The 14,041-nt window shown below is 40.8% G+C and overlaps 1 protein-coding gene across 1 annotated transcript in view; it reads left to right on the top strand.

Moving 5' to 3' along the window:
* FREM3 (FRAS1 related extracellular matrix 3) overlaps nt 1–14,041 on the top strand; it is an 82,065-nt gene that overhangs the window by 63,824 nt on the left and 4,200 nt on the right. Inside the window, exons 6-7 of the mRNA XM_032412914.1 lie at nt 2,273–2,524; nt 13,875–14,024. Coding sequence (XP_032268805.1) covers nt 2,273–2,524; nt 13,875–14,024 — 402 coding nt within the window. The remainder of the gene's footprint in view (nt 1–2,272; nt 2,525–13,874; nt 14,025–14,041) is intronic.

Genomic DNA, 14,041 nt, shown 5'->3' with positions numbered 1-14,041 from the left:
GCGTTATTTTACACAGTCTTTATTCTACCTAAATTTGGTCTGCCTAAAACATTTAAATTACTGTGACGAATTTTTACTCTTTTAGCTCTCAATCTGTGTTGTTATTTTTTTAATACTGCAAAAAAATGCACTGACTTGAACTATTGATGGGGATTATAAGATGGCACAGCTGCTATGGAAGACAGCACAGAGGTTGCTCAAAAAATTAAAAATAGGGGTGCCTGGGTGCCTCAGTCATTGGACGTCTGCCTCCGGCTCAGGTCATGATCCCAGGGTCTTGGGATCGAGTCCCACATCGGGCTCCCTGCTCAGTGGGAAGCCTGCTTCTCCCTCTCCCACTCCCCCTGTTTGTGTTCCCTCTCTCGCTGTGTCTCTCTCTGTCAAATAAATTTAAAAAATCTTTAAAAAAAATTAAAAATAGAACCGCTATATGGTCCAGCAACCCCACTTCTGGGTATGTATCCAAAGAAGTTAAAAGCAAAATTGAAGAGATATTTGCACACCCTTATTCGTAGCAACATTATTCACAATAGCCAAGGTGAAGCAACCCAAGTATTCATGGACAAATGGATAGATAAACATACAATGGACTATTACTCAGCCTTAAAAAAGAAGAAAATCCCCTTACATGCTACAACATGGATGAATCTTGAGGACACTGTGCTCAGTGAAACAAGCCAGTCACAAAAAAAGACAAATACTATATAATTCCACTTACATAAAGTACCTAGAGTTGACGAATTCATGGTGGTTGCCAGAGACTGGGGGCAGGGTGGAGGGGAGGAAATGGAGAGTTATTATTTAATGAGCATAGAGTTTCCACTTTGCAAGACGAAAAAAATTCTGGATATCTATTTCACAATAATGTGAACAGATGACACTACTGATATGTACACTCAAAAATGGTCAAAATGGTAAATTTTAGGTTATGTTTCTTTTACCATAATAAAAACATCGCACTAATTCCCAGGAATCCTATTCCTAAGTATTTACTCAAGAGAAATAAATTATATATCCACTCAAAGACCTGTACTAGAATATTCATGGCAGCATTATTCAGAATAGCTAAAAACTGAAAAAAACCTGAATTATCAACTGGTAAATGGAAAAACAAATTTTAGTATAGCCATACAATGGAGAATACTATTCAGCAATACAAAGGGAAAAAAAAAAAAACCCTGATGCATCTCGAAAGCATTGTGCTAAATGAGAGAAATCAGACCTAGAAGAGCAAGAACTGTATATTTCATGTATATGAAATTCTCACAAAGGCAAGTAAATCTGTAGTGACAAGACAGATTAGTGGTTTCCAGGGTCGGGAGACAGGGAAGGAGAGGTGTTGCAAGGGGTATACGCCAACTTCCTGGGGTGGATAAAAATGTTCTGTTATGTCTGTGGTGTAGATTACACGACTGTATACATTTGTCAAAACTCATCAAATAGTGCGTGTGAATTTGTGAATGTTAATGTATGTAAATTATTATAATAAAATTTAAAACACACTACATCCAAACTGAAATCTTCCCATCAATCCTGTACTTCTTGTAAAGTAACAGGTACTTTTGTGGCTGCATTTCAGTGCCACGCAAAGACCTCCAGTCAGGGCGTGGGAGTCGGATTGCTCGCTGCGGCTTGCAGCTCTGCCGCGGTGGGAAGGGTAGGGCAGGGCAGGAAAACACCTGCACCACGACCTCGGCCCCATTCTCTGGTCCGCATCTCTCTGCACTTCAGTTTTCCCATCTGTAACATGAACAAATTGAGTGAAACCAGGCCTAGTGTCTTACGATCCTTCAGTTTATTTAACCCCTAATCCAAACAGACCTTATTCAATATATACTCTGTTTAGAGACCACTTTAACTGTGGATCGTGTCAAAAAAAACAGGGTCCAGGGGCGCCTGGGTGGCTCAGATGGTTAAGCATCTGCCTTTGGCTCAGGTCATGATCCCAGGGTCCTGGGATCGAGCCCCGCATCGGGCTCCCTGCTCAGCGGGGAGTCTGCTTCTCCCTCTCCCTCTGCTTGCCACTCCCCCTCCTTGTACCCTCTCTCTCTCTGTCAAAATAAAAAAAAAACCTTTAGAAAAAAAAAAAAACAGGGTCTGTTCTGAAAGCCTTCTAATTACAATATTAATATCTGTGACTGTCAGAGATAAGTGTGATTTATAATTCATACAGCCTTGTGCTCAATGCTATTGCCTCAAAACAGTTTGAAGAACCAGTGGTGGGAGCATAGGTTTCTTCTCACCTTCTCTGTTCCATCTCATATTCCTATAGGTTTTGCCACAGGCTCCATTCCTTCAACAGCATTATCTTTCTCTGACTACATCTCACGTCCAGAAGACCACACCAGCATCCTCCACTTTGACAAGGATGAGGCTGAGAAGAGCTGCCGGGTCTTGATCATCGATGACTCCCTCTATGAAGAGGAGGAATCCTTTAGGGTTTCCCTGAGCCTGCCAGTGGGAGGGCGACTGGGAGCCCAGTTCCCCACCACCAGGGTGGTTATCCTGGCTGATCGTGGTGATGGTAAGTCCATTTCCTGCTTTCAACTCTTGGCAATAACTGTCTTCTTCTTACGCTGTCCTTCAACAGTTGAGAGACAAATCTCCCTTTAAGTATCCATTAAAGGAATAACTGGTGTTCCTCTTTCTCCAAAGCTGTGCGTGGCTTGTCAAATACATAGATATCACCAACACCAAAAACAAAATAGCAATTCAGGGAGATAAAATATTTGTGTATGACTTTACTTAAAAAAAAAAAATAGCCTAAAGAAGTGACCTAAGACTTAAAAAGAAGCCAAGAAGAGGACCAAAGTTAAGTATCAAGCCCAGTATGATTTTCCTCGGTCTCTACTGCCCTTTCTACAAGAGGCACTTTCAAAAAGAGAAAATGTGGGTCAAGCCAGGGGCAAGATCAGACTAGTTTATTACTAGTCTCAGACTGCTTCACCTCTCAAACATGCCTCCATCAGGATTTGAGTGGCTGTGAGTTGCCGTGTTCAGATCTAGGCAGGATTAGACTGGCTGCTACCACAGACCCAAAATTAGGGTGACTGCTTTATGACTACGCCCAGAGCTTCCATGAAACCGAGAGCGGTGCCAAGGGATAAACACAGAGTCGGGGCTGGAGAGTGCACACACTCTAGCTGGTATGACAGATGTGCTCCACGTTCTGGGTGACATGATGTTTTTCTAACAACCATAGAACAAAAGAAGATATGAGTGAAATTAAAAGTGGGTTTATTTGTTGATGTTGCGCCCTGTGGACAAAATCTCAGAGTTGTGCAATTGACCAGTTTTGTTCCATTGAAAAGAAAAAAAAAATCAGCATGGACTAAGTTCCATTCCAAAACATATTTTCACACATATCAAGGGCTAAGAGTAAGTATAGACCCTGAGGTCTAGGCTTCCTTCATTGTATACTTTTCTTTTCAAAAATTTCCCCATTAGAATTAAGAGAATTATTGTTTTCTTCAAATATGTGTATGATTTTTCATTGTATGGAAATTTAGAATTTGTATTATCTTCTCTGCTAAGCCAAAGAGTTATTAGGAAGTGTCTACTAAGAATATCAATATTGATTATCCAATTTTTCTGGAAAGAGAAATGTCATTCATAGTCTTACATATAAGTTATCTGTTGTCTTCCCAACAGAAGAGAAGGAAAATCTGAGTAAATTTAATTGTTTGAGACTCCAGAAAAATCTAATACCTCAAAGTCTATTTGATAAATATGAAGAGTCAGTAAAAAATAGGAACTGTCTGAAAGGAAAGAATGATAATATGGTGTTATGTGGTTTTTGGAGCTCAAATGACAGATTAGATTATTTTTAATATTGGGGTTATGATTAGGATTATGGCTAGAGCATCTAACTCTCACTGAGAGGTAGGGAAAGTTTGCTGGACTGAGTTCCAGAGACTGAGAAGTTCAGCACAAAACAAGAAGAGAAAGGGAGGGACTTCTTAGATTATTCTACATACTTTTTTTCTTAGTAGCTCTTTCCTTTTATAACCAATTCTCAGTTTTCTCTGGTGAGGAGGACTTCACATGAAAAGATTGAAACCTATAAAAATAAAGCTTCAATTTCCTTTTCCTTTCACTATGATACCTTTCCCTATCGCCAGAAAGAGTGGTATCAGTACAATCTGAGTTTTTTTTGCTGGACCTAGTTATAGCTCCAAGTACACAAGAAAAAAGATAGGGGCGGTTAGGTAGGGGGAGAAGGAGAATCAGGAAGGGGAATGCCAGAGTGAGGAAAGCTTGCACTGGGAGCCTGGAGACTTGGATCTTGAACCTGGGCACCACTACCGCTCCAGGTGACCTTGGGCAGGTTGAGTTCTCTGGGGCTCCTTTTCCCAATTCATAAAATAAGGAGGTTTAAATGGGTGGTCTCTAGGGACACTTCTATCTCTAGAATTTGATGGTTCTTGAAGTCATTTTAAGATGAAGGCTTTAGTTAATTATTACTCATACTCATAAAATGAAGTATCCTGTAGGAGATTTGAGTATTTTTTAAATAAAATTTTGTCATGAACTTAAAAATTGTTGTTAAAATTTTACTCCTAAAAAGTCAGATAAAGAACAGAGCTAATCACTGAACTCGAATGGTTATGTGATTCGGGTTATCCATTTTGTCTTCTATTTCTCCAAGGTTTCCCCCAGATAAATAAATTTCTATTGTTTGACTCATGCTATTTTTCCCTACTTGGGTGCTAGGAGACCCCCAAAATAAAGCTATATAGTTTTCCATGCTTTAACATTTTCTAAGAATATAATGAGTTATATTTTGATAAGGAAGTACATTACAATCTCACCCACATATTTAGGAGGACATGTTTCTTAAGACTCATCCTGAAAAACTAAAGCAAAAGTAAAGAATAAGATTGTCTGACCTTTAATGATTCTCTTTTTTCCCAATAAGAAGTATGTTTCCTGCAATGTCTTTACCTAACTCTTTCTAAGAGTTTATCAAAAAACCAGAGTGTCCCCTAAAATTACAAACACCAGAGATAGTCATAAATGATTCAACAGACATCAGAGTTAAACAAGCAAATTCACAGGGCTCGACATGGACTACAACTTTGTTAGTGTGCTCAAAAGTGAGTTTACTCTTGGAACCACCTCACAGAAGAACTTGGACAGAACTTCCTAACCCAAATGTCAGTGTTTGTATGTATAGTAAGAAATGAATGGCTGTCAAGGGGTTGGATATTCAAGTCCATTGGTCAGTGTGGTAAGTGGATTAATGGCCCCCAAATAAATCCATGTCCTAATCCCTAAAATTCATTAGTATGTTACCTTACTTGGGAAAGACTGTAGATGGGATTAAATTGGGGATCCTGAGATGGATAGATTAGCCTGGATTATCGAAGTAAGCCCAATATAATCACAAAGGTCCTTATAAAAGAGAGGCAGGAGGATCAGTGAGAGAAAAATGTGATGATGGAACCACAGATGATCAGTGCTTTCTTCATTAATTCTCTGCATCTCCTGGTAATCCATTTTGGCTACATTTTTCTCTCTCTTTGACTGTGTTGTTTATATTTCAAGTAATAAACTTACATCTTTAAGTCATGGTGGCCACTGTTACAATAGACTGACTAATCAAATTCCAGTAGCAAAAGCCAGAAATGCCTGAGATGAATTTTGTTAGTGCCATGGCATTATATGAACAACAGGGTCATTATGTGAACAACAAAGTAAGATGAACTAAATGGGACTAACGTGTAGGGGGTAACTGTACTAAGGAATGTTGCTAGGTGAACTGGGGAGACCCCGGGCCCTGAGGCCCAGACCCAGCGAGTCCCAAAGATGTTGCGGAAGCCACTTGGTCTTATCACAAGAAAGAATTCAAGGACGGACACAACACAAGCGATGAGCAACACAAGCAGGAAAGTTTATTAAGGCAAAATTACACTCTCAAGATGTGAGAGCAGGCAAGGGAGAGAGACAGAGACAGAGAGACAGAGAGGCAGAGAGAGATACACACCCCAAGGCTTGGGTTTCTATCTTTTATTGAATATTGTTAACTAGGAGGGTAGAATATTCATTACTTGGGGCGGGGACTTCTGGGAGAGGGGTTTCGGGCCTTGTCTTCCTTGTTTGGTCGGGGAGTTCCAGCCTGCCTTGTCAGCCTTCTTGGGCCTGTCTGGGTTGATCTGACTTCCTGTGACTTTGTTTTGGGGCGCTGCCAGGACTGGCCTCTGACTCTGCCAGTAGCTGGACCTGGCTTCCTCTTTGCTGGCCTCCAGGCATCGTGTTAGACCCTAACAGCCTCTAACAGGAATGTGCAAAAATAAATAAAAGTCTTAGTATCTATTTCTTGAAGAAATATTTTCTCTTTGAGCGCTGACATATCCCCACTTACTTTTTACTTTAAAACCGTAGTAGTTTTAAATCTTCCCATGTTTAGAACAGAGAAATGGTGAAACCCTCCAACGCCAAATATAAAAAGAAAAGGAAAAAAATAGAACAAAAAGGGAAGAAAATCAACACAAAGTCCAGTATATGATACAGTTGTTAACTTGCAGTATTATTTGAAATGATTTTAGTAGATACTTAAGTAATTAATTCATTCAAGAAACATTTACCATGGCCTACTGTGCGCTTAGGATAGGGCCACAAAGTCATAAAGGTCTTTCTCCTGCCTTCTATCACATCTGACTTGATCTCTTATTTGACTATTCTCAAACTCATGAAGGTTTTTGAATGGGGAAAAAAAAATCATGTGCAAAAGTAATGGTGGAAGATTTTTAGTTCAGTATAAACAATCTTAATCACTACACATTTTTCTGAGCAAGTCACTGTTAATAATTGCTGAATCCAGGAAACTTGCATTCAGATCCTATAACATTTATTGACAACTGAACACTTTGCTAAGCTTGAAAAACCCCAATACCCACTCGTTAACATACGTTCTTCTTAAAGGAGACTCTACACGGTCAGCGACCTTATAAGCAGGAAATTGTTTGATAAGTGTGGGATCTTAGCAACACCATCAAGCCACAGAACCACCTCTACCCCTGGGCAAATATGGCCAGGGCTCCTGGACCCTCAAGGTCCGTGGTCAGAATAATAATTCCTTTAATATGGCTGAAAATGGGCAGCCCATTCTTTCTTCTGGCTGCTTTCTCTTTTCCAGGTTCCACACAGAGTGAACTTCAGCTAAAACAGTTTTGCTACACATGTGACCCTACTAATCTAGCCCCACTCTCCTGAGGCGGCCTGGTGACATTCCCCGTAGCCCAAGATTGACTCTACTGAGTCAGCGCCCTAGGATATCCCAATCTCCATGGCCGGAATTAATGATATTTCCAAAAAGGTGTTCTGTAAAATTCCAAAGTGTGACTTCCTCCCCTTTTGGGTCCCCAGCAGGTGCTCATTTAGCAGGTGCCCTTGAGTGACTACTACGGTACTATTTCCATTTTAATCTATCTTTAGACTAAAGATAGTCGGAGATTTTGCCATTCATGATGCTAAAGGTTCCTTTGGAACTACTTCATCTCCTCCTTGAGAAAACATCCACAGTGCTCTAGGCGTAGCTAACCACATGATTATGATCTTTTGAAATGCTGATGTGAAGCAATAATTCCTCTAATTCAGTTTTGAAGCATTAGACTTTTATCAAACTCTAATGTGTTGTGTGTCTCAGGTAGTAATATAGTTGTCATTTCAGTCAGGAATAAAAACAAGTGTCATACAAAATTGACATTTTGGGAAAAAGGGAGGAAAGTCCATGGTCTTTTTCCAAGGTTACGATTTTGTATGTAATTGGCCACAGTCCAGGCATTCGTTAAGTACCAATAGTGCTTTCTTTAATCAGACCTGTTACGTCTATCATCTTGTAACGAAAGCATGTTTTCTTTTGGCCAACTGGTGACACCGTATCCAGCAATCTGAAGATGTACTCAAGTAAGTCGAAGGAAAACTCTCTTTTTTCTAGTTAGAATTGGGATGAAATGGGTTTTGTTTGGTTTGGTTCGTTTGGGGTTTTTTAGATAATTTTTTTAGTTGAAGTATAGTTGACACACGATGTTACATTAGTTTCACAACACAGTGATCTGACAACTCTATATGTTGTTACATTCATCACCAGCATAGCTACCATCGGTCACCATACACGACTATTACAATACCAATGACCATATTCCCTGTACTGTACTGTACCTTTTCAGGGATGACGTGTTTTCATTCTCTTTAGCTAGATTCTGAGAAATGTTTTGCTTCCTTAAACAGAGATCAAATATATCCTTATCAAATGGGTCACCTACAGGAATACCTTTGTAAAGGCAACTACCGTGGAGTAATGCTAAGAAAATAAATCATATAGAAGCAGAGGCAACCTTACCTCCCAAGATCCTGGCCCTACCCTGCCACAGGAACCCTTATAAAAAAAACCTCAGCTGCATGAGGGCAGACACCACGGACCACGGCCAATAAGTGTTAGCTGAATGCATGGCAGGCTTCATATGCATTCACTGGGCTTCGGACCCTAGCTTCCAGGGACAGTGCCAGGGACAGGAGGAAACTGAGGACACTTGTTAATTAACAAATTGTGTCTGTTTTATATATAAACACTTACAGCAGGTTTCTGCTTTTCTACCGAGGATGTTTCTTTCCGTTTTTAACATGTGCTTTATAAACTTATAATCTACGGGTTGCTTGGGTGGCTCAGTCGTTAAGCGTCTGCCTTCAGCTCAGGGCATGATCCCAGGGCCCTGGGATCGAGCCCCACGTTGGGCTCCCTGCTCTACCGGGAGTCTGCTTCTCCCCCTGCCTGCCACTCCCCCTGCTTGTGCTCTCTGTCTCTCTCTGACAAATAAAATCTTAAAAAAAAAAAAAAGAAAAGAAAACTTAAAATCTGCTACAAAAAAAAGAATTGATGTCCAATTTCATAGAAGGCTGTTAGTTTTGTCCTGAGGCAATAAGATTTGTATAACATGCATAAAATTTGCCTGTAAAGATTGCCAGCTAGATTAGTATCTTTATCATTAAATGGGTAGCTAACAGAATAATGACAGGTTTAAGAAAACATTGTAAAGAAAAATGGCACATAAACCAAGTGTCATTTTGGTGAATTTGGCACATCCAACTTTTTTTTTTATGGGGTTAATACTATTGCATGGACCAAGATAAACTTCAACATGTAAATGTTTTTAAAACTTGAAAGACACATTGCAGTGCTATAAAACCAGGAAACCATTCAGAAGAAAGAGCATCGCTATGCTTTATAGGGCTATTCTTATGGCAATACAATTGCCACTTTCTTCACAAGTAGAAAAAAACTGATTTCAGTTCTTATTCTTAAACTTGGGTGCCAAGTTCACTTTTTGCAGCTTAAAGTTTCATAAGATGTATTTTGGCTATTTTGCACTGATTGCCACTGTTGGCTTGCACATATCTTTCTGGATATGCTTGCTGCATTTGACATTGTGACCACTCATTCTTCTCACTACTCTCTGCTCTTGATTTCCCTGGTTCTATTCCTCTTTCGCTATCAGTCCTTTTCTTCTTTCCTTCCTTCCTTCCTTCCTTCCTTCCTTCCTTCCTTCCTTCCTTCCTTCCTTCCTCCCTTCCTTCCTTCCTTCCTCCCTTCCTTCCTTTCTTTTTCTTTCTTTTCTTTTTTGTCTTTTTGAGCTCTTTCTTTTCTGCCAGTCTCCCTAAGGGTTGATGCCCCCACTACAATTCTCTTTATTCATCCATATGGATGATTATATCATATATTACAGGATTGACTCCAACTTATGTGCTTAACACTCTCAAATCTTATCTCCAGGCCTTACCTGATTCTTGAACTCCAGATTCATACATTAAAGCCTTTCTAGACCTATTTACTTGGATATCCCATCAGATGCCATCATTTTGCCCTCTCTTACCCCCAGTAGAGGCTATTTCCCCTCTTATATTCCCAACTAAGTTATTGACAGTCCCACTCCCACATCCCCAGGGCATCATCTTAGAAGCCCCTACATCCAACCGCTGCCTGCTGCTCATCTCCCACTTCCACCCTAATACTAGTGCATAGTTCAAACCATGCTCATATCTCATCTGGATAATTGCAATAGCTTCCTAATTGGTAGCCTTAACTCTTCCTTAAATCTGTGGCTCACACTGAAGGTAGACAGATGTACAGAGACAACAACAATAACAACAACAAAACCAACCACCTTTCCACTGCTTAAAATTGGTTCCCACATGATATAGAGTCTAAAAAGTAAAGACGCATCTACTTCAAATGGATCCAAGTCCCTGCTGCATCTGGCTTCTATCTTCCTCTCTAATTCATTCCCAACATCCCTTTACTCTCATCTCATACATCACTAAGAAACAAACGCTTGTATTTCTCCCCAGACACTGGGCTTCTTCAGTCATGTATGACTTTTTCCATATTAGTCACTCTGAAACATTCCTCCCACCTTTCCCACTGGTCCATTCTTGTTCATCTTTCAGATCTAGCTTTATTTCTCCCAATGCTCTTCCTCTGAGCCTTGAGGCTGGTTTCTTCTTTTGTCAAAGCACTCAGGGGTTAGCTGATTGAAATTGGTGTGGCTGCCCTCTCATACCAAAAACACCTCAACGACAAAAAATTTGTATTTCTCTACATCCGCATAGCTACCAGAGTGCTTAGAGCAGAGAGGATGCTCAGTAGATGTTCAACTGAACAACAAAAAAAAATTGAATTTGACTACATGAAGCCTGATATTAAAGAATTAATATTGACTCATAGGCATCACCTCTTTCTTTTCTAAGAATTCAGAAATCATTTTAAATAAGCTATTCTAGATTTTTTTTCTAGAGATTAAGCTTACCAGTTTGCTTCTAGATTTTATTTTCTCTGCTGAGGCAACTGAAAAAAAAACATTTTCCTATCTTCCATCTTTTGACATCTATCTTGTCCTGAGTGGTTTCTCCAAGTTTACCAATAGTGTTTCTGTCACTTCATCTGCAAGTCCCTTTTGGACCTTGTCATGAAATTTCTCTGAATCTGGACATTGAATTAATTTTAAATGATGGTCTCTTTTGAGAGCTTCACTTCCCAACTTGTCATATTCCTTTTCCCTATTTCCATTTAAAGAGCATTCTCTTTGAAAGGAGATAAAAATACATCTATGGCTGTGGAATCAATTTAATGTAAGCATGATGTGGTCAAAACATCATACTCTCATAACTGCCCACCCTTAAGGATTACTGCCTTAAAAACTGTCTCAGTTCTTTAGACAGAGCGAGGCCAAAGAGAACTAGAGATACTGCTGGACAACGTAGAGGAGCTGTTTCCTCTATTTCAACAAATCCCCTGATGCTCAATATACAGAGCATCCCAGAAGAGTTTCATGATTTTTCCTCTAAGTGACACCATCCTCCTCTTACATCTTGTATCTGACTATATTCATAGAGACTTGATCCATTTTTTCTCTGCACAGCATTGTAAGTGACCCAAATGTGTTTTCCCTTTCTTACCTCTTGCCCTTTCCTGATACCATACAGAATAAGTTCTGTGCTAAAAAATCAGATCACTTTGTCCCAACTTTTTTTAGAAGAAAACCTTTGTAATAAGTTCAAAATATATCAGAAGTGAGTTAAAATTATCCATTCGACAAATTCTTAAGTACTTATTATATACTAGCCTCTGTGTCACTAAGGGGGCAAAGACACTTGGATTTTGGGTCATTGACCCTGAAAAGTTTGTATGGTTCTAAGAAAAATACAGAGCAACGTGTGAGCTTGTTAGCTTTAACATTTTAACTTTTCCCCAAATTCATAAATCGGAAGAAAGAGTTCTAAGGAAACCATTTGGGAAGTAATGTGTGTCATGTGCAATATGGAAGACACAGTGAATGGAGGTCTGGCTTTACCTGGAACATCACAACGTAGGAGACAAACTGGTTGGCTGCTCTGAGGGATGAGCAAAAGAGAGAGGCTGCATCAGGATTAGACAGTGTTCCTAGAGTTGATCAAGGCAACGGTGGCAGGAGGGTTGCCATGGACCAAATGTGAGCCTCACACACAAGAGAGAACAGGAATGAACTTGTCTTAGGGCTTGTCTAAAAGCGCCATCTAGAGGGGTGAACAATCCTCAGCAGAAGTATTGTCAACGCTAATAGGTTGAGGGAGGATTAAGTGACCAGCAAGAATAGAGAGGCATCATCCTCAAGAGAGCAGCAGATGAGAAATACCCAACTATGGGAGTGAGGGGTCTCCACAGAACACACAAAAGTGCCCATGAGAAACAGAATCCGTTTTCTTCCATCATCTAAGACCAGAGAGTGTGATCACCATGATAATACCTACCAAGAAAAAACTTCCCTGCTCCTCTTGCCTCTCCTCCCTCTTTCCTGTCCCAAGCCCAAAGGTATCAGAAACATTCATCAGCAGCAATAGGGAGATGGTGTGAAAGGTCTTGGCAAGAAGAAAAAAGAGGATCCGCCCCCTTCTCTGAGTGCAGGCCTCCCACCTGCGGGACACCCGAGGTGAACCAATAGCAAATGTGGCCCATCATCGCAGCTATAGAGCTATTCAAAATGTTAAGCATGGGGTAAAGAATGCCTAATTTCTTGAGGGAGTTATATACGCTTCCCAAAGCAGGTAACTCTTAATCACAGTCTTAAAGAATGAGTAGAAATGTGTGAAATTGGGACTTTGGGAAGAGAGTTCCAGCTCAGAGAACATCACCAGCAACAATGGAGGCCCCTAAACACATGGTGTGTTGGGTACATGGTGAGCTGTTTGGTGCAACAGGGCACAGGGCCAGTTGTGGTGCCCAGTGATTCCAGAAAAAATGGACTCCAGTCAGGTAAGGAGAGAAGCCTTGTACACCATGGTAAAACTTACAGTAAAACATTCCTCAACATTAAGAAATCTACTAACATACATCCTGAGAAGATAATACTTATTAACTTGATTTCTACCTTCCAAATTTTTTAAATTTAACTCAGATATGCTTCTGTATTGCATTATGCTTGCAAAGGTGTCATATCTATGATGTTAATTTTCCATTTACCATCTCGGGGGTCGTGCCTCCGTGGGGAAGCTGCTTCCTGGTGTTTACATTTTTTTGCCTCCAGATTTCACAGTCTAAACAAACATTCATTTCAAATCTTTTCATGGCAGCACATCTAGTATACCAGCTAGACCTTGTACAAGGTTTAAACAGTCAGCTAAGTTCATAGGCGACTTCCTGAAACACAGAGAACTAGATATAAACAGGGATGCCCATAAAAATCCCAACTTTCTCATTGTCAGACTCCCCGCCTTCAGGAGATGTACACTACTCTTGCACCTGACCCCCAAAGTCTGATGCCCACTCGGGCTTCCTTCAACCTTCTCTTTCTAAGGAGCCCCTTCTCTGCCTCCAGGGGAGCATTTCTGGCGCCTCAGCTGATGGGACCCTGCCTCCCCCCAGCATTTCTGTCCATCCCTGTGGTCAACAAATGTCATGAGAAAAGGAACAGAAGCAGTCCCCGAATTCAGAACCCTGGATGGACTGTCCCCCAACATAAAGAGCAACTTCTCCTGAGAAGAAGCCTTCTAAATTGCACGCCATCTTTTCCCAAATAATAGCTGATGTGCCTGAGTTACAGCTAGCTGGCCAGTTTTCCCCCACAGGGCAATTTCTTTATACGACAGAAATCTCTTGAAATGGAAAAATGAATAAATTTCTAACCGATCTTATCTCACTGCACCTCCTGGAATCACATTTGTGACATGGTGCGTGCGTGTGTGTGTGTGTGTGTGTGTGTGTGTTTTGTTGTTTTCTCCTCGAGCCTGTGGGATCTGTCAAGTCTGATGATTGTGACAAACACCCAGGGTCGCAGGAACCAACGAGATAGTTGGCCTGGAGGGCTGAAGTATTCTCAGTCTGTCCTTCGATGCCTCCCTAGAGCCTACCCTGCGCTTCGGGGATGCCGAGTATCATGTGGAGGAAAGGGCTGGCTCCGTGGAGATCTGTGTCTGGAGGACAGGCCCTGACCTTTCCCAAGCGTCGTCTGTCACTGTGCGCTCCAGGAAGACAGAGCCAGCAGCAGCAGAAGGTGAGAGGGCCATTTAA

This window comes from Phoca vitulina, unplaced genomic scaffold, assembly GCF_004348235.1.
Source record: "Phoca vitulina isolate PV1807 unplaced genomic scaffold, GSC_HSeal_1.0 scaffold14, whole genome shotgun sequence".
Taxonomy (NCBI): Eukaryota; Metazoa; Chordata; class Mammalia; order Carnivora; family Phocidae; genus Phoca; species Phoca vitulina.
Note: the sequence above shows the minus strand (reverse complement) of the source record. Positions and strands in the feature narration are given on the sequence as shown.